The 22,003-nt window shown below is 52.7% G+C and overlaps 1 protein-coding gene across 2 annotated transcripts in view; it reads left to right on the top strand.

Annotated features, from left to right (window-relative positions):
* LOC147102583 (pre-mRNA splicing regulator USH1G-like) overlaps window positions 1-22,003 on the top strand; it is a 65,709-nt gene that overhangs the window by 29,677 nt on the left and 14,029 nt on the right. The window contains exon 2 of one of the 2 annotated variants that reach the window (XM_085963234.1): window positions 17,967-19,208. In XM_085963234.1, coding sequence (XP_085819360.1) covers window positions 17,967-19,208 — 1,242 coding nt within the window. Of the gene's footprint in view, window positions 1-17,966; window positions 19,356-22,003 lie in introns of both variants that reach the window. The other variant, XM_085963233.1, reaches the window with a different exon arrangement.

The following is a 22,003-nucleotide window of genomic DNA, read 5'->3' as shown; positions in this document are numbered from 1 at the left end:
CCACAGACACTGACTCTCACTGGGGTACAGTTCCACAAGCACTGACTCTCACTGGGGTACATTTCCACAGACACTGACTCTCACTGGGGTACAGTTCCACAGACACTGACTCTCACTGGGGTACAGTTGCACAGGCATTGACTCTCACTGGGGTACAGTTCCACAGGCACTGACTCTCACTGGGGTACAGTTCCACAGGCACTGACTCTCACTGGGATACAGTTCCACAGACACTGACTCTCACTGGAGTACAGTTCCACAGACACTGACTCTCACTGGGGTACAGTTCCACAGACACTGACTCTCACTGGGGTACAGTTCCACACACTGACTCTCACTGGGGTACAGTTCCACAGACACTGACTCTCACTGGGGTACAGTTCCACAGACACTGACTCTCACTGGGGTACAGTGCCACAGACACTGACTCTCACTGGGGTACAGGTCCAGGGGAACTGACTCTCACTGGGGTACATTTCCACAGACACTGACTCTCACTGGGGTACAGTTCCACAGGCACTGACTCTCACTGGGGTACAGTTCCACAGACACTGACTCTCACTGGGGTACAGTTCCACAGACACTGACTCTCACTGGGGTACAGTGCCACAGGCACTGACTCTCACTGGGGTACAGTTCCACAGACACTGACTCTCACTGGGGTACAGTTCCACAGACACTGACTCTCACTGGGGTACAGTTCCACAGGCACTGACTCTCACTGGGGTACAGTTCCACAGGCACTGACTCTCACTGGGGTACAGTTCCAGGGGCACTGACTCTCACTGGGGTACAGTTCCACAGACACTGACTCTCACTGGGGTACAGTTCCACAGACACTGACTCTCACTGGGGTACAGTTCCACAGAAACTGACTCTCACTGGGGTACAGTTCCACACACACTAACTCTCACTGGGTTACAGTTCCACAGACACTGACTCTCACTGGGGTACAGTTCCACAGACACTGACTCTCACTGGGGTACAGTGCCACAGACACTGACTCTCACTGGGGTACAGTGCCACAGACACTGACTCTCACTGGGGTACAGTTCCACAGACACTGACTCTCACTGGGTTACAGTTCCACAGGCACTGACTCTCACTGGGGTACAGTTCCACAGACACTGACTCTCGCTGGGGTACAGTTCCAGGGGCACTGACTCTCACTGGGGTACAGTTCCACAGACACTGACTTTCACTGGGGTACAGTTCCACAGACACTGACTCTCACTGGGGTACAGTTCCAGGGGCACTGACTCTCACTGGGGTACAGTGCCACAGACACTGACTCTCACTGGGGTACAGTTCCACAGACACTGACTCTCACTGGGGTACAGTTCCAGGGGCACTGACTCTCACTGGGGTACAGTTCCACAGGCACTGACTCTCACTGGGTACAGTTCCACAGACACTAACTGTCACTGGGGTACAGTTCCACAGACACTGACTCTCACTGGGTACAGTTCCACAGACACTAACTCTCACTGGGGTACAGTTCCACAGGCACTGACTCTCACTGGGGTACAGTTCCAGGGGCACAGACTCTCACTGGGGTACAGTTCAACAGACACTGACTCTCACTGGGGTACAGTTCCACAGACACTGACTCTCACTGGGGTACAGTTCCACAGACACTGACTCTCACTGGGGTACAGTTCCACAGACACTGACCCTCACTGGGTTACAGTTCCACAGACACTGACTCTCACTGGGGTACAGTGCCACAGACACAGACTCTCACTGGGGTACAGTTCCACAGACACTGACTCTCACTGGGGTACAGTGCCACAGACACTGACTCTCACTGGGGTACAGTTCCACAGACACTGACTCTCACTGGGGTACAGTTCCAGGGGCACTGACTCTCACTGGGGAACAGTTCCACAGACACTGACTCTCACTGGGGTACAGTTCCACAGACACTGACTCTCACTGCTGTACAGTTCCAGGGGCACTGACTCTCACTGGGGTACAGTTCCACAGACACTGACTCTCACTGTGGTACAGTTCCGGGGGCACTGACTCTCACTGGGGTACAGTTCCACAGGCACTGACTCTCACTGGGTACAGTTCCACAGACACTAACTCTCACTGGGGTACAGTTCCACAGACACTGACTATCACTGGGTACAGTTCCACAGGCACTGACTCTCACTGGGTACAGTTCCATAGACACTAACTCTCACTGGGGTACAGTTCCACAGACACTAACTCTCACTGGGGTACAGTTCCACACACACTAACTCTCACTGGGGTACAGTTCCACAGACACTAACTCTCACTGGGGTACAGTTCCAGAGGCACTGACTCTCACTGGGGTACAGTTCCACAGGCACTGACTCTCACTGGGGTACAGTTCCACAGACACTAACTCTCACTGGGGTACAGTTCCACAGACACTGCCTCTCACTGGGGTACAGTTCCACAGACACTGACTCTCACTGGAGTACAGTTCCACAGACACTGACTCTCACTGGGGTACAGTTCCACAGGCATTGACTCTCACTGGGTACAGTTCCACAGACACTGACTCTCACTGGGGTACAGTTCCACAGGCACTGACTCTCACTGGGTACAGTTCCACAGACACTAACTCTCACTGGGTACAGTTCCACAGACACTGACTCTCACTGGGGTACAGTTCCACAGACACTGAGTCTCACTGGGGTACAGTTCCACAGACACTAACTCTCACTGGGGTACAGTTCCACAGACACTGACTCTCACTGGGGTACAGTTCCACAGACACTGACTCTCACTGGGGTACAGTTCCACAGACACTAACTCTCACTGGGGTACAGTTCCACAGACACTAACTCTCACTGGGGTACAGTTCCACGGACACTAACTCTCACTGGGGTACAGTTCCACAGACACTAACTCTCACTGGGGTACAGTTCCACAGACACTAACTCTCACTGGGGTACAGTTCCACAGACACTGACTCTCACTGGGGTACAGTTCCACAGACACAGACTCTCACTGGGGTACAGTTCCACAGACACTGACTCTCACTGGGGTACAGTTCCACAGACACTAACTCTCACTGGGGTACAGTTCCACAGACACTAACTCTCACTGGGGTACAGTTCCACACACACTAACTCTCACTGGGGTACAGTTCCAGACACACTAACTCTCACTGGGTACAGTTCCACAGGCACTGACTCTCACTGGGTACAGTTCCACAGACACTAACTCTCACTGGGGTACAGTTCCACAGACACTAACTCTCACTGGGGTACAGTTCCACACACACTAACTCTCACTGGGGTACAGTTCCACAGACACTAACTCTCACTGGGGTACAGTTCCAGAGGCACTGACTCTCACTGGGGTACAGTTCCACAGGCACTGACTCTCACTGGGGTACAGTTCCACAGACACTAACTCTCACTGGGGTACAGTTCCACAGACACTGCCTCTCACTGGGGTACAGTTCCACAGACACTGACTCTCACTGGAGTACAGTTCCACAGACACTGACTCTCACTGGGGTACAGTTCCACAGGCATTGACTCTCACTGGGTACAGTTCCACAGACACTGACTCTCACTGGGGTACAGTTCCAGGGGCACAGACTCTCACTGGGGTACAGTTCAACAGACACTGACTCTCACTGGGGTACAGTTCCACAGACACTGACTCTCACTGGGGTACAGTTCCACAGACACTGACTCTCACTGGGGTACAGTTCCACAGACACTGACCCTCACTGGGTTACAGTTCCACAGACACTGACTCTCACTGGGGTACAGTTCCACAGACACAGACTCTCACTGGGGTACAGTTCCACAGACACTGACTCTCACTGGGGTACAGTGCCACAGACACTGACTCTCACTGGGGTACAGTTCCACAGACACTGACTCTCACTGGGGTACAGTTCCAGGGGCACTGACTCTCACTGGGGTACAGTTCCACAGACACTGACTCTCACTGGGGTACAGTTCCACAGACACTGACTCTCACTGCGGTACAGTTCCAGGGGCACTGACTCTCACTGGGGTGCAGTTCCACAGACACTGACTCTCACTGGGGTACAGTTCCGGGGGCACTGACTCTCACTGGGGTACAGTTCCACAGGCACTGACTCTCACTGGGTACAGTTCCACAGACACTAACTCTCACTGGGGTACAGTTCCACAGACACTGACTATCACTGGGTACAGTTCCACAGACACTAACTCTCACTGGGGTACAGTTCCACGGACACTGACTCTCACTGGGGTACAGTTCCACAGACACTGACTCTCACTGGGGTACAGTTCCACAGACACTAACTCTCTCTGGGGTACAGTTCCACAGACACTAACTCTCACTGGGGTACAGTTCCACGGACACTAACTCTCACTGGGGTACAGTTCCACAGACACTAACTCTCACTGGGGTACAGTTCCACAGACACTAACTCTCACTGGGGTACAGTTCCACAGACACTGACTCTCACTGGGGTACAGTTCCACAGACACAGACTCTCACTGGGGTACAGTTCCACAGACACTGACTCTCACTGGGGTACAGTTCCACAGACACTAACTCTCACTGGGGTACAGTTCCACAGACACTAACTCTCACTGGGGTACAGTTCCACACACACTAACTCTCACTGGGGTACAGTTCCACAGACACTGCCTCTCACTGGGGTACAGTTCCACAGACACTGACTCTCACTGGAGTACAGTTCCACAGACACTGACTCTCACTGGGGTACAGTTCCACAGGCATTGACTCTCACTGGGTACAGTTCCACAGACACTGACTCTCACTGAGGTACAGTTCCACAGGCATTGACTCTCACTGGGGTACAGTTCCACAGGCACTGACTCTCACTGGGTACAGTTCCACAGACACTAACTCTCACTGGGTACAGTTCCACAGACACTGACTCTCACTGGGGTACAGTTCCACAGGCACTGACTCTCACTGGGGTACAGTGCCACAGACACTGACTCTCATTGGGGTACAGTTCCACAAGCACTGACACTCACTGGGGTACAGTTCCACAGACACTGACTCTCACTGGGGTACAGTGCCACAGACACTGACTCTCACTGGGGTACAGTTCCACAAGCACTGACTCTCACTGGGGTACATTTCCACAGACACTGACTCTCACTGGGGTACAGTGCCACAGACACTGACTCTCACTGGGGTACAGGTTCCACAGACACTGACTCTCACTGGGGTACAGTTCCACAGACACTGACTCTCACTGGGGTACAGTTCCACAGACACTGACTCTCACTGGGGTACAGGTTCCACAGACACTGACTCTCATTGGGGTACAGTTCCACAGACACTGACTCCCACTGGGGTACAGTTCCACAGACACTGACTCTCACTGGGGTACAGTGCCACAGACACTGACTCTCATTGGGGTACAGTTCCACAAGCACTGACCCTCACTGGGGTACAGTTCCACAGACACTGACTCTCACTGGGGTACAGTGCCACAGACACTGACTCTCACTGGGGTACAGTTCCACAAGCACTGACTCTCACTGGGGTACATTTCCACAGACACTGACTCTCACTGGGGTACAGTTCCACAGACACTGACTCTCACTGGGGTACAGTTGCACAGGCATTGACTCTCACTGGGGTACAGTTCCACAGGCACTGACTCTCACTGGGGTACAGTTCCACAGGCACTGACTCTCACTGGGATACAGTTCCACAGACACTGACTCTCACTGGAGTACAGTTCCACAGACACTGACTCTCACTGGGGTACAGTTCCACAGACACTGACTCTCACTGGGGTACAGTTCCACACACTGACTCTCACTGGGGTACAGTTCCACAGACACTGACTCTCACTGGGGTACAGTTCCACAGACACTGACTCTCACTGGGGTACAGTGCCACAGACACTGACTCTCACTGGGGTACAGGTCCAGGGGAACTGACTCTCACTGGGGTACATTTCCACAGACACTGACTCTCACTGGGGTACAGTTCCACAGGCACTGACTCTCACTGGGGTACAGTTCCACAGACACTGACTCTCACTGGGGTACAGTTCCACAGACACTGACTCTCACTGGGGTACAGTGCCACAGGCACTGACTCTCACTGGGGTACAGTTCCACAGACACTGACTCTCACTGGGGTACAGTTCCACAGACACTGACTCTCACTGGGGTACAGTTCCACAGGCACTGACTCTCACTGGGGTACAGTTCCACAGGCACTGACTCTCACTGGGGTACAGTTCCAGGGGCACTGACTCTCACTGGGGTACAGTTCCACAGACACTGACTCTCACTGGGGTACAGTTCCACAGACACTGACTCTCACTGGGGTACAGTTCCACAGAAACTGACTCTCACTGGGGTACAGTTCCACACACACTAACTCTCACTGGGTTACAGTTCCACAGACACTGACTCTCACTGGGGTACAGTTCCACAGACACTGACTCTCACTGGGGTACAGTGCCACAGACACTGACTCTCACTGGGGTACAGTGCCACAGACACTGACTCTCACTGGGTTACAGTTCCACAGGCACTGACTCTCACTGGGGTACAGTTCCACAGACACTGACTCTCGCTGGGGTACAGTTCCAGGGGCACTGACTCTCACTGGGGTACAGTTCCACAGACACTGACTTTCACTGGGGTACAGTTCCACAGACACTGACTCTCACTGGGGTACAGTTCCAGGGGCACTGACTCTCACTGGGGTACAGTGCCACAGACACTGACTCTCACTGGGGTACAGTTCCACAGACACTGACTCTCACTGGGGTACAGTTCCAGGGGCACTGACTCTCACTGGGGTACAGTTCCACAGGCACTGACTCTCACTGGGTACAGTTCCACAGACACTAACTGTCACTGGGGTACAGTTCCACAGACACTGACTCTCACTGGGTACAGTTCCACAGACACTAACTCTCACTGGGGTACAGTTCCACAGGCACTGACTCTCACTGGGGTACAGTTCCAGGGGCACAGACTCTCACTGGGGTACAGTTCAACAGACACTGACTCTCACTGGGGTACAGTTCCACAGACACTGACTCTCACTGGGGTACAGTTCCACAGACACTGACTCTCACTGGGGTACAGTTCCACAGACACTGACCCTCACTGGGTTACAGTTCCACAGACACTGACTCTCACTGGGGTACAGTGCCACAGACACAGACTCTCACTGGGGTACAGTTCCACAGACACTGACTCTCACTGGGGTACAGTGCCACAGACACTGACTCTCACTGGGGTACAGTTCCACAGACACTGACTCTCACTGGGGTACAGTTCCAGGGGCACTGACTCTCACTGGGGAACAGTTCCACAGACACTGACTCTCACTGGGGTACAGTTCCACAGACACTGACTCTCACTGCTGTACAGTTCCAGGGGCACTGACTCTCACTGGGGTACAGTTCCACAGACACTGACTCTCACTGTGGTACAGTTCCGGGGGCACTGACTCTCACTGGGGTACAGTTCCACAGGCACTGACTCTCACTGGGTACAGTTCCACAGACACTAACTCTCACTGGGGTACAGTTCCACAGACACTGACTATCACTGGGTACAGTTCCACAGGCACTGACTCTCACTGGGTACAGTTCCATAGACACTAACTCTCACTGGGGTACAGTTCCACAGACACTAACTCTCACTGGGGTACAGTTCCACACACACTAACTCTCACTGGGGTACAGTTCCACAGACACTAACTCTCACTGGGGTACAGTTCCAGAGGCACTGACTCTCACTGGGGTACAGTTCCACAGGCACTGACTCTCACTGGGGTACAGTTCCACAGACACTAACTCTCACTGGGGTACAGTTCCACAGACACTGCCTCTCACTGGGGTACAGTTCCACAGACACTGACTCTCACTGGAGTACAGTTCCACAGACACTGACTCTCACTGGGGTACAGTTCCACAGGCATTGACTCTCACTGGGTACAGTTCCACAGACACTGACTCTCACTGGGGTACAGTTCCACAGGCACTGACTCTCACTGGGTACAGTTCCACAGACACTAACTCTCACTGGGTACAGTTCCACAGACACTGACTCTCACTGGGGTACAGTTCCACAGACACTGAGTCTCACTGGGGTACAGTTCCACAGACACTAACTCTCACTGGGGTACAGTTCCACAGACACTGACTCTCACTGGGGTACAGTTCCACAGACACTGACTCTCACTGGGGTACAGTTCCACAGACACTAACTCTCACTGGGGTACAGTTCCACAGACACTAACTCTCACTGGGGTACAGTTCCACGGACACTAACTCTCACTGGGGTACAGTTCCACAGACACTAACTCTCACTGGGGTACAGTTCCACAGACACTAACTCTCACTGGGGTACAGTTCCACAGACACTGACTCTCACTGGGGTACAGTTCCACAGACACAGACTCTCACTGGGGTACAGTTCCACAGACACTGACTCTCACTGGGGTACAGTTCCACAGACACTAACTCTCACTGGGGTACAGTTCCACAGACACTAACTCTCACTGGGGTACAGTTCCACACACACTAACTCTCACTGGGGTACAGTTCCAGACACACTAACTCTCACTGGGTACAGTTCCACAGGCACTGACTCTCACTGGGTACAGTTCCACAGACACTAACTCTCACTGGGGTACAGTTCCACAGACACTAACTCTCACTGGGGTACAGTTCCACACACACTAACTCTCACTGGGGTACAGTTCCACAGACACTAACTCTCACTGGGGTACAGTTCCAGAGGCACTGACTCTCACTGGGGTACAGTTCCACAGGCACTGACTCTCACTGGGGTACAGTTCCACAGACACTAACTCTCACTGGGGTACAGTTCCACAGACACTGCCTCTCACTGGGGTACAGTTCCACAGACACTGACTCTCACTGGAGTACAGTTCCACAGACACTGACTCTCACTGGGGTACAGTTCCACAGGCATTGACTCTCACTGGGTACAGTTCCACAGACACTGACTCTCACTGGGGTACAGTTCCAGGGGCACAGACTCTCACTGGGGTACAGTTCAACAGACACTGACTCTCACTGGGGTACAGTTCCACAGACACTGACTCTCACTGGGGTACAGTTCCACAGACACTGACTCTCACTGGGGTACAGTTCCACAGACACTGACCCTCACTGGGTTACAGTTCCACAGACACTGACTCTCACTGGGGTACAGTTCCACAGACACAGACTCTCACTGGGGTACAGTTCCACAGACACTGACTCTCACTGGGGTACAGTGCCACAGACACTGACTCTCACTGGGGTACAGTTCCACAGACACTGACTCTCACTGGGGTACAGTTCCAGGGGCACTGACTCTCACTGGGGTACAGTTCCACAGACACTGACTCTCACTGGGGTACAGTTCCACAGACACTGACTCTCACTGCGGTACAGTTCCAGGGGCACTGACTCTCACTGGGGTGCAGTTCCACAGACACTGACTCTCACTGGGGTACAGTTCCGGGGGCACTGACTCTCACTGGGGTACAGTTCCACAGGCACTGACTCTCACTGGGTACAGTTCCACAGACACTAACTCTCACTGGGGTACAGTTCCACAGACACTGACTATCACTGGGTACAGTTCCACAGACACTAACTCTCACTGGGGTACAGTTCCACGGACACTGACTCTCACTGGGGTACAGTTCCACAGACACTGACTCTCACTGGGGTACAGTTCCACAGACACTAACTCTCTCTGGGGTACAGTTCCACAGACACTAACTCTCACTGGGGTACAGTTCCACGGACACTAACTCTCACTGGGGTACAGTTCCACAGACACTAACTCTCACTGGGGTACAGTTCCACAGACACTAACTCTCACTGGGGTACAGTTCCACAGACACTGACTCTCACTGGGGTACAGTTCCACAGACACAGACTCTCACTGGGGTACAGTTCCACAGACACTGACTCTCACTGGGGTACAGTTCCACAGACACTAACTCTCACTGGGGTACAGTTCCACAGACACTAACTCTCACTGGGGTACAGTTCCACACACACTAACTCTCACTGGGGTACAGTTCCACAGACACTGCCTCTCACTGGGGTACAGTTCCACAGACACTGACTCTCACTGGAGTACAGTTCCACAGACACTGACTCTCACTGGGGTACAGTTCCACAGGCATTGACTCTCACTGGGTACAGTTCCACAGACACTGACTCTCACTGAGGTACAGTTCCACAGGCATTGACTCTCACTGGGGTACAGTTCCACAGGCACTGACTCTCACTGGGTACAGTTCCACAGACACTAACTCTCACTGGGTACAGTTCCACAGACACTGACTCTCACTGGGGTACAGTTCCACAGGCACTGACTCTCACTGGGGTACAGTTCCACAGACACTAACTCTCACTGGGGTACAGTTCCACAGACACTAACTCTCACTGGGGTACAGTTCCACGGACACTAACTCTCACTGGGGTACAGTTCCACAGACACTAACTCTCACTGGGGTACAGTTCCACAGACACTAACTCTCACTGGGGTACAGTTCCACAGACACTGACTCTCACTGGGGTATAGTTCCACAGACACAGACTCTCACTGGGGTACAGTTCCACAGACACTGACTCTCACTGGGGTACAGTTCCACAGACACTAACTCTCACTGGGGTACAGTTCCACAGACACTAACTCTCACTGGGGTACAGTTCCACAGACACTAACTCTCACTGGGGTACAGTTCCACAGACACTGAGTCTCACTGGGGTACAGTTCCACGGACACTAACTCTCACTGGGGTACAGTTCCACAGACACTAACTCTCACTGGGGTACAGTTCCACAGACACTGAGTCTCACTGGGGTACAGTTCCACAGACACTGACTCTCACTGGGGTACAGTTCCACAGGCACTGACTCTCACTGGGGTACAGTTCCACAGACACTAACTCTCACTGGGGTACAGTTCCACAGACACTGACTCTCACTGGGGTACAGTTCCACAGACACTGACTCTCACTGGGGTACAGTTCCACAGACACTGACTCTCACTGGGGTACAGTTCCACAGACACTGACTCTCACTGGGGTACAGTTCCACACACACTGACTCTCACTGGGGTACAGTTCCACCGACACTGACTCTCACTGGGGTACAGTTCCACAGGCACTGACTCTCACTGGGGTACAGTTCCACAGACACTAACTCTCACTGGGGTACAGTTCCACAGACACTAACTCTCACTGGGGTACAGTTCCACAGACACTGACTCTCACTGGGGTACAGTTCCACAACCCTCCTTAAAACACACATCTTTGACCAAACTTTCAGTGACTCTCCTAATATCTCCTCTTTGGATCACTCTGGCACTTTGTCTAATTGATACATTTTTTTCATTAAAGATGTATTTATAAATGTTGTTGGTGTTTGTTTTGTTGTAGTACTAGTATTGTAGTATAAAGTGGTAGTATTCTATTAGAATGAGTAGTAATAAATGATTACTTGCAGGACAATTAAGCCACACAGACCAAGAGGTGGTTGGTTCAACTCACAGGCTCTGTGTGGTTAGCCAATCTCTCGGGGCTGCAGTTGCCCTCAGTACCCCTCAGCTGGAGAGTGGAGTAATCAGCCAGTGTTTTTTTCCTGACCAGTACCCAGTGACATGACTTCTCAATTGTGCTCTTTCACTAATCACTAACCAACATTCACACTCAGTATAAATTCCCCGCTCCGAAGGTGAGAGACATGACTGAGGCCGATTCTCCAACCCATCCTCCCTTCGAGTACAGGTCCCCACTCAGAGTGTGGGATCCGACAATTTACCGCACAATTCTCTCCAGTCACAGGATAGAAACTAACGTGGACTGGGGCAGAAGGGAATGGGAAAAGAGAGGAATGGGAACGAGGAGGATACAGAAGAAATTGAGTCCGGTTGTGACATAAGCGCGAATAAGGGATGCGGTGGCAGTGGGGCTGAGGTGGAGCGGCGATGTTGAAGAGGGGTTCAAATCCCACACCCGAGACTTGAGCACAAAATCCAGGCTGACACTCCAGCGCAGTACTGAGGAAGTGCAGCATGGCCGGAGGTGCCGTTTTCAGAAAAGGCATTAAACCAAGGTCCCATCTGCCCTCTCAAGTGGACACTTCAAAAAGTACTTTATTAGCTGTAAAGCACTTTGGGATGTCCTGAAGTCGTGAAAGGCGTTCTATAAATGCAAGTCTTTCTTTTCTGTCTTAAAAGGAATATAATTTAACAAAGTAATCCTGGTTCAAGCTGTGGTGAGGTTAATGAGTGTAACAGAATGGGAAGCTGGCATGGTGGAATTGCCTATTGGTCATGGGTTAGATGCCCAATTCATTACACACCCAATACCAGCCTTGGGCCACACTGGATAGGTCCGAGGAGTTCCTCCACCATGTGGCAGGCACCCAAAGTGAACCCATCTTCACACCTCCACTAATCAGCCTTGCACCCCTAGCACAGCCACCACATGCCCTACCCCCAGTAACACGGGGACCATTGGGGTAGACTTCTAACTTGCTGTCGAGGCATAAAACTGCTGTTGTGAATCAGCCTACATTCCAACAGTGACTACACTTCAAAGGTTGGCTGTAAAGCATTTGGGACGTCCCGAGGTCATGAAAGGTGCTATATAAATGCAAGTCTTTCTTTCTTTATAGAAACTGTCCAATTTCCATTTCCATTGAAATCCGCAATGCCAGCTCACTGCCCGGGTGGCATGTTGAAAACCTAACCTGTTGTGTCTTGTTGAGGGTCATCGACCTGAAACGTTAACTCTGTTTCTCTCTCCACAGATGCTGCCTGACCTGCTGAGTATTTCCAGCATTTTCTGTTTTTATTTCAGATTTCCAGCATCCGCAGCATTTTGCTTTGTGTCTTGTTGAGTATTTGGTCCTCTCAGCATGCTGTTACACTGCACTGAAACCCATGCCAGTATTGCCAGGTTCCCCAAGTGTTGATCTCACACGGCCAGTCACAAGCTGAACATACCCCTTACTGATTCCAGGGAAGCCCCATTTCCAATTGTTTTCTGCCCACCGGTCTTTGCCAGATCAGACACCTCCACATTCGGTTTGCAGGCGACCCATGAAACCCACATCTGGAGAACCCGGCACCACTAACTGGCACGATGTCAAAGTGCCTTCACTCAATCCCAACACTCCAACTGGTTACCCAAACATCAAAAGTTGAGGTTCTGTCTTGCAAAGACAACTTGGGCACCAGTATATTTGTGACATTAATATAATTATAGACTCTTAGAATAATACAGCACGAAAGGTGTCCATTTGGCCCATCATGCCAGTGCCAGAAAGTGACTGAGGATTCACATCCGGCTCACCCTGCTGAGCGGTTGGAAGGTTGGATGGGAACAGAACCTGTGTCTGCAGCCTTCCTGAGTCATTCTTATCAGGGAATGGATTCAGTTGCATTTCCAGCTCTGGGTTGGATCGGATTCCTTGCCGAGTCCCTGGCTCTTTGAAACCCTACTCCGATCGCGTATATTAGATTTCAAGCGATGATCATTACATTGCTGTCATTCCCAAGGGTAATACCTGCATCAGGTAATCACTGGGCCTACTAATCATGGGCACCTCAACCAAGAGTAAGAAGTGAGCTCCCAAGCATTTCCTGCTTTCGGTGGTTCCTGAGGCCTTTTTATTGGGTAATTTGGATCATTTAAAAACTCCGTATTTCAAAACCCAGCAGGATTTACCAGACCATGAGAAATATCACATTTTTTGTCAAATATGCTGTAGAACTTCGAGTTACAATGAACTGTTACCTGACTCCTTATAATACATGTTCCTTGGTGATACAAGAACATTATTACAACCCAGAGCTCTAGTTCTTGGCGGTAAACACGAGATAAGGACAACCAGAGTCGGCACTCATTACCTACCGCCGAACAATTACTCCGATCTCCGATAGACACTGCCCTGCTTTGTACCAAAGGGACGTTGGGCTTTTTCATTTGCTGCTTGACCTCCTCCCAATGTGTAGGCTAAATAATTAATTGATAAATGAAGAGTTACTGCACTACATGAATTATTCATTTGCGAAAGATTCCCAAGGTGCTCGAGGAGTATGGGAGGGCTTGCAACTTCAGACGTTAAAGGCCCAATGCCCACAGTGCAGGACACCACCCAGACTGAAAAGAGTTAACAGAAAAGATGAGATCAGAGTGCAAAGAAAGAAAGAAAGATAACTTGCATTTATATAGCACCTTTCACGACCTCGGGATGTCCCAGAATGCTTTACAGCCAATGAAGTGTAGTCACTGTTCTAATGTAGGAAACACGGCAGCCAATTTGCGCACAGCAAGATCTCCCAAACAGCAATGAGATAAATGACCAGATAATCTGTTTTAATGATGTTAGTTGAGGGGTAAATAATGGCCCAGGACACCAGGGAGAACTCCCCTGCTCTTCTTCGAATAGTGCCATGGGATCTTTATGCTAACAATGATTGAGATACAAGGCTAGAGGGAGAGTTGTTGAAATTTGCAGATGATCCCAAAATAGGCGACGCAGTTAAATGTTTAGAAGAAGCTGCAAAAGGACATTGATAAGATGGGGGGAATGGGCTAAAAAGGAGCAGATGGAATTCAATGTCAGTAAGTGTGAGGTGATGCATTTTGGTAAATAAAATAACAGCATTATGGAATGGACGTAGGCTCGGTGCTGGGGAAAAGCAGAGGCATCTGGGGGAACAGGTTCACAGGATATTGAGGTTGAGAGGATGTTAAAAAAAACGAATGGAATTCTAGGTTATATCACAAGATATAGAATATAAAAACCAAGAGGTGATGATGAGCCTAAATAAAACCTTAATATGACCACGGTTAGAGTACTGTGTGCAGTGTTGGGCTCCGCACTGTAGGAAGGATATTGAGGCTTTAACGAGGGTACAGCACAGACTCACTAGGATACTGCCTGTTATAAGAGCATACAAACACATTGTTAATGCAATGCAGATTCTAAGAGAAGGGTTGACAATTACAAAAGGATTGGACAGGGGAGATGGAAGCGGACTGTTGCAGTAGAGAGCTCTAGAATGAGGGACCACAGACAAAAAGTTGCCAGGCTATAGAAACAACTCTGGGGATGTAATACGGGAAGTAGTGGCCGATATACACGCCCCCTGCCCGATATACAACCCCCCCGCCCGATATACACCCCGCCCGATATACACCTCGCCCGATATACACGCCCCCCGCCCGATATACACACCCCCCGCCCGATATACACCCCCCCGCCCGATATACATGCTCCCCGCCCGATGTACACGCCCCCCGCCCGATATACACGCCCCCCGCCCGATGCACACGCCCCCCGCCCGATATACACGCCCCCCGCCCGATATACATGCCCCCCCGCCCGATATACACGCCCCCCGCCCGATGTACACGCCCCCGCCCGATATACACGCCCCCTGCCCGATATACACGCCCCCTGCCCGATATACACAGCCCCCGCCCGATATACACGCCCCCGCCCGATGTACACGCCCCCCCGCCCGATATACACGCCCCCCGCCCGATGTACAAGCCCCCGCCCGATATACACGCCCCCCCGCCCGATATACACGCCCCCCGCCCGATGTACACGCCCCCGCCCGATATACACGCCCCCTGCCCGATATACACGCCCCCGCCCGATATACACGCCCCCCGCCCGATATACACGCCCCCGCCCGATGTACACGCCCCCCCGCCCGATATACATGCCCCCCGCCCGATGTACATGCCCCCCGCCCGATGTACACGCCCCCCGCCCGATGTACACGCCCCCGCCTGATATACATGCCCCCCCGCCCGATATACATGCCCCCCCGCCCGATATACATGCCCCCCGCCCGATATACATGCCCCCCGCCCGATATACACGCCCCCCGCCCGATGTACACGCCCCCGCCCGATGTACACGCCCCCCCGCCCGATGTACACGCCCCCGACCGATATACACGCCCCCCGCCCGATATTAATGCCCCCCGCCCGATATACACCCCCCTGCCCGATGTACACGCCCCGCCCGATGTACACGCCCCACCCGATATACACGCTCCCCGCCCGATATACACGCCCCCCCGCCCGATGGACACGCCCCCGCCCGAAGGACACGCCCCCGCCCGATATACACGCCCACGCCCGATATACACGCCCCCCTGCCCGATGTACATGCCCCCGGCCGATATACACGCCCCCGGCCCGATGTACACGCCCCCGCCCGATATGCACGCCCCCCCGCCCGATATGCACGCCCCCCCGCCCGATATACACGCCCCCCCGCCCGATATGCACCCCCCCGCCCGATATACACGCCCCCCGCCCGATATACACGCCCCCCGCCCGATATACACGCCCCCCGCCCGATATACACGCCCCCCGCCCGATATACACGCCCCCCGCCCGATATACACGCCCCCCCGCCCGATATACACGCCCCCCGCCCGATATACACGCCCCCCCGCCCGATATACACGGCCCCCCGCCCGATATACACGCCCCCCCGCCCGATATACACGCCCCCCCGCCCGATATACACGCCCCCCCGCCCGATAGACACGCCCCCCGCCCGATAGACCCACCCGATAGACCCGCCCCCGCCCGATCGGCCCGCCCACTATGCACGCCCCTCTGCCCCCTATGCACGCCCCGGCTGTTATAACCCAGCCCCTCTCAGGGAGCAGTGCTTCATGTACACAAATCACTCAATGCTAGTGGATCGGTACACAAGGCAATCAAAAAGGTTAATGGAATATTGGACTTAATTCAAGGGGACTAGAATACAATGGGGTGGATGTTATGCTACAGCTGTACAGAGCTCTGGTCAGACCCCATCTGGACACTGTGTTCAATTCTGGGCAGCCCACCTCAGGAAGGATAGATTGGCCTTTGGGGGGGTGCAGCACAAATTCACCAGAATGTTACCAGGGCTAAAAGGGTTAAAATATGAGGACAGGTTGCAAAGACTAGGCTTGTATTCCCTTGAGTGTAGAAGATTAAGGAGTGATCTGATCCAGGTGTTTAAGAAGATTCAAGGGTTTGGCAGGGTGGATAGAGAGAAACTATTTCCTCTGGTGCGGGGAGTCCAGAACAAGAGGACATAACCTTAAAATTAGAGCTAGGCCGTTCAGGGATGATGTCAGGAAGTACTTCTTCAGACAAGGGGTCGTGGAAATCTGGAACTCTCTCCCCCAAAAGGCTGTGGATGCCGGGGTCAATTGAAAATTTCAAAACTGAGATCAATGGATTTTTATTAGGTAAGGCTATCGGGGATATGGATCAAAGGTGGATAAATGTAGTTGAGGTGCAGATCAGCAGCGATCGAATTGAATGTCGGAACAGACTCGTTCAAAGGCTCATAACGGTTTGGTGAGTCAATCCCAGCACGTCGCGGGGATCCCAGCATGGGCGCGGGGATCCCAGCACGGGCGCGGGGATCCCAGCACGGGCGCGGGGATCCCAGCACGAGCGCGGGGATCCCAGCACGGGCGCGTGAATCCCAGTACAGTGAGTGAATCCCCAGTTGGGGCCGTGAATCCCCAGTACAGTGAGTGAATCCCCAGTTGGGGCCGTGAATCCCCAGTACAGTGAGTGAATCCCCAGTTGGGGCCGTGAATCCCAGTACAGTGAGTGAATCCCCAGTTGGGGCCGTGAATCCCCAGTACAGTGAGTGAATCCCCAGTTGGGGCCGTGAATCCCCAGTACAGTGAGTGAATCCCCAGTTGGGGCCGTGAATCCCAGTATGGTGAGTAAATCCCCAGTTGGGGCCGTGAATCCCCAGTACGGTGAGTGAATCCCCAGTACAGTGAGTGAATCCCCAGTACGGTGAGTGAATCCGCAGTACGGTGAGTGAATCCCCAGTTGGGGCCGTGAATCCCCAGTACAGTGAGTGAATCCCCAGTACGGTGTGCTCTGAGGTACGATACGATGCCAATTATTGATTTATTTTTCTTCTGATTTTTCAGTGGTGATCCCGACAAATGCGACATTTGGGGAAACGCACCCCTTCACCTGGCTGCTGCCAACGGCCACCTCAACCTCCTTTCCTTTTTGGTGTCGTTTGGGGCAAACATCTGGTGCCTGGACAATGACTACCATACTCCACTGGACATGGCGGCCATGAAGAGTCACATGGAATGCATCCGCTATCTGGACTCCATTGCTGCCAAGCAGACCACGCTGAACCCCAAACTGGTCAGCAAGCTGAAGCAGAGGGCCTTCAGAGACGCCGAGAAACGTATCAAACAGTGCGCAAAGCTGCAGAAGCAGCACCACGAGAGGATGGAGAAGAGGTACAAAAAGGAGATGATGGACTCCTCGGACACCATGAGCTTCTCCAGCTACTCCAGCAGCACCCTGAGCCGCCAGCTGCAGCGCATGTCCATCATGGCGTCGGTGCCCTACTCGCAGGCCACTCTCAATGCAACCGCCAAGGGCAAGACCAAGATCCAGAAGAAGCTGGAAAGGAAGAAGCAAGTGGAGGGAACCTTCAAGATATACGAGGATGGACGAAAGAGTGTCCGCTCGCTGTCCGGCCTCCAGCTCAGCAACGACGTGATGTTTGTCAAACAGGGGACTTACACCAGCCCCAAGGACAGGATGAGATGCAACATCCAGGACATGTTCGCTACTGAGGAGGACGCGGTGTCGCACGCCATCAGTGACCCCGGCTTACACGTGGACATGGCCTATTCCGAGGTCAGCACCGACTCGGGCCACGAATCGCTCTTCAACCGGCCCGGCCTTGGGACCATGGTCTTCCGCAGGAACTATGTGAGCGGGGGCCTCTTTGGGATCGGACACGACGGCGGAGAGACGATGAGCAACGGCGACATGAAGAGCACGGGCGTCAGGCTGCGCAGCCGGCTCCAGCGCTCGACCAGCGTGGACGACAGCATCGGCAGCGCACACAGCTTACAGGAGAGGAACGGAGACGCGTTGCCATGGGAGGAGGTGGAGCTGGGCCTAGACGACGACCTCGAGCCCGAGTCCAGCCCCCTGGAAACATTCTTGGCCTCCCTGAGCATGTTTGAGTTTGTGCCGATCTTCAAGAAGGAGAAGATTGACCTCGAAGCCCTGATGCTTTGCTCAGACGAGGATCTGAAAAGCATAAATGTTCCATTGGGACCCAGGAAGAAAATCATGGAGGGCATTCAGAGGAGGCAGCAGGCTCTAGAGGAGCCCGATAAACTGGATGACACAAGTCTGTAAGTGCCAGTGGGAGGGGCAGTTTTGCTGGTTTTCAGAGAGAGAGAGACAGAGAGAGAGCAGCTCATTGAAATAGGGCTCAAACAAGCCACCTGTAAACTGAGAGATTTTGCAAGGAGCGAGGACGATAGGACAATGTGTTAAAGGTATGTAAGGTAACCGAAACATTCACACTTCCACCCTTCGGTATTATCTTTGCAAGTAACTGGGAGAGGTGTGGCAGTGAGGCAAGGTACACGAGGGGAGGTTTCACGAATGTATCTCTGCACGGAATGAGCCTCCTCTATTGGGAAATCGCAGGTTTCCCATGCCCGTGTTCCCATTATTGGATGGCACATTTGTAAAACTGCCCCTCCAACTGTCAGATGGCTCCATTGAAGTATTTCCGATACTTCCCAATAGTCTAATGGGTATAAGCAGCGCCTGTTGTAATACAAAGTCACAAAGATCAGAAAATCCCCCTGGTTTGCCCCTTGATGTGTGCTGAGTTAACTGACCCCAGCTGGGGTTATATTTGGGGTCCGCTGATTGTCCTCAGCTTCGCTGGGTGTAGACAGCTCAGCAGGGTCCCTCCTTCTATGGGTGATTGTTGGGTGAGGGGAGGATCCAGTTTGGCTGTGATGCACACCACTGCCAAATATCCTGCTGACTAAAACAGTCTGCCGGTGCCATAGAAACCTTACGTTATGTTTTTTTTACTGTAGATACTTCTCTCAGGTTCATTGCCTCAGATCACTCCCAGCGGTGCGTCCTCATCCTCGATTACCCTCTCCAGTCCAATATCTAGGCAATTTGTACCGTGGCCAGAGATCAAACAGAAACCCCTCCTTTCTCACTGGTTACATCACAGGATCCTCATTGACTCTGGAAGGAGGTCGGATAAACACTTCTAGACTGTGGCTTAGGCTATAACCAATCAGGTTCATTGCCTGCTCAGTGGGCAGCACCCTCGCCTCTGAGTCAGAAGGTTGTAGGTTCAAGTCCCACTCCAGGGACTTGAGCATATAAGTGCAGTACTGAGGGAGTGCTGCACTGTCGGAGGTGCCATCTTTCGGATGAGATGTTAAACCGAGGCCCCGTCTGCCCTCTCAGGTGGACGTAAAAGATCCTATGGCACTATTTCAAGTAAGAGCAGAGGAGTTCTCCCCGGTGTCCTGGCCAATATTTATTCCTCAATCAACATCACTAAATCAGATTATCTGGTCATTATCACATTACTGTTTGTGGGATATTGCTGTGAGCAAATTGGCTGCTGTGTTTCCTACATTACAACAGTGACTACACTTCATTATACTCCATTGGCTGTAAAGTGTTTTGGGGCATCTCATTGAAACATATGAGATTCTGAGGGGGATTGGCAGGGTAGATGCTGAGAGGCTGTTTCCCCTGGCTGGAGAGTCTAGAACTAGGGGGCATAGTCTCAGGATAAGTGATCGGCCATTTAAGACTGAGATGAGGAGGAATTCTTCACCCCGAAGGTTGTGAATCTTTGGAATTCTCTACCTCAGAGGGCTGTGGATGCTCAGTCGTTGAGTATATTCAAGACACAGATCGATAGCTTTTTGGATACTAAGGAAACCAAGGGATATGGGGATAGTGCAGGAAGGTGGAGTTGAGGCAGAAGATCAGCCATGATCTTATTGAATGGCGGAGCAGTCTCGAGGGGCCAAATGGCCTACTCCAGCTCCTAATTCTTATGTTCATATGAGGTTGTGAAAGGTGTTGTATAAATGTGAGTCGTTTCTTTCATTAACCAGTAACTAGATTGGTAATCAGTAGCATTGTCGTACTGTAGATATATACTGGCCCAACACAAAAGAGGCCATTTTAACCGACCCCACCCATCGGGAACAGGGCAACCTTACTGGGAGAAGGAAGGGGAATGGGTGGGAATGGGGAGAGAGGGAATGGGAATGGATGGTGGGAGAGGGGGAAGTGGAATGGATGGGAATGGGGAGAGAGGGAAGGGGAATGAATGGGGAGAGAGGGAATGGGAATGGATGGTGGGAGAGGGGGAAGTGGAATGGATGGGAATGGGGAGAGAGGGAAGGGGAATGGATGGGAATGGGGAGAGAGGGAAGGGGAATGGATGATGGGAGAGGGGGAAGGGGGATGGATGGGAATGGGGAGAGAGGGAAGGGGAATGGATGGGAATGGGGAGAGAGGGAAAGGGAATGGATGGGAATGGGGAGAGAGGGAAGGGGAATGGATGGTGGGAGAGGGGGAAGGGGGATGGATGGGAATGGGGAGAGAGGGAAGGGGAATGGATGGGAATGGGGAGAGAGGGAAGGGGAATGGATGGGAATGGGGAGAGAGGGAAGGGGAATGGATGGAAATGGGGAGAGAGGGAAGGGGAATGGATGGTGGGAGAGGGGGAAGGGGAATGGAGGGGAATGGGGAGATGGGGAAGGGGAATGGATGGGAATGGGGAGAGAGGGAAGGGGAATGGATGGGAATGGGGAGAGGGGGAAGGGGAATGGATGGAAATGGGGAGAGAGGGAAGGGGAATGGATGGTGGGAGAGGGGGAAGGGGGATGGATGGGAATGGGGAGATGGGGAAGGGGAATGGATGGAAATGGGGAGAGGGGGAAGGGGAATGGATGGGAATGGGGAGAGAGGGAAGGGGAATGGATGGGAATGGGGAGAGGGGGAAGGGGAATGGATGGGAATGGGGAGAGAGGGAAGGGGAATGGATGGGAATGGGGAGAGGGGGAAGGGGAATGGATGGGAATGGGGAGAGAGGGAAGGGGAATGGACGGAAATGGGGAGAGAGGGAAGGGGAATGGATGGTGGG

The sequence above is a fragment of the Somniosus microcephalus genome, chromosome 21, assembly GCF_052327205.1.
Source record: "Somniosus microcephalus isolate GS21.2 chromosome 21, FLI_Smic_1.0, whole genome shotgun sequence".
Classification (NCBI taxonomy): Eukaryota; Metazoa; Chordata; class Chondrichthyes; order Squaliformes; family Somniosidae; genus Somniosus; species Somniosus microcephalus.
The sequence above is the reverse complement of the archived record's forward strand: the minus strand, read 5'-3'. Positions and strand labels throughout refer to the sequence as shown.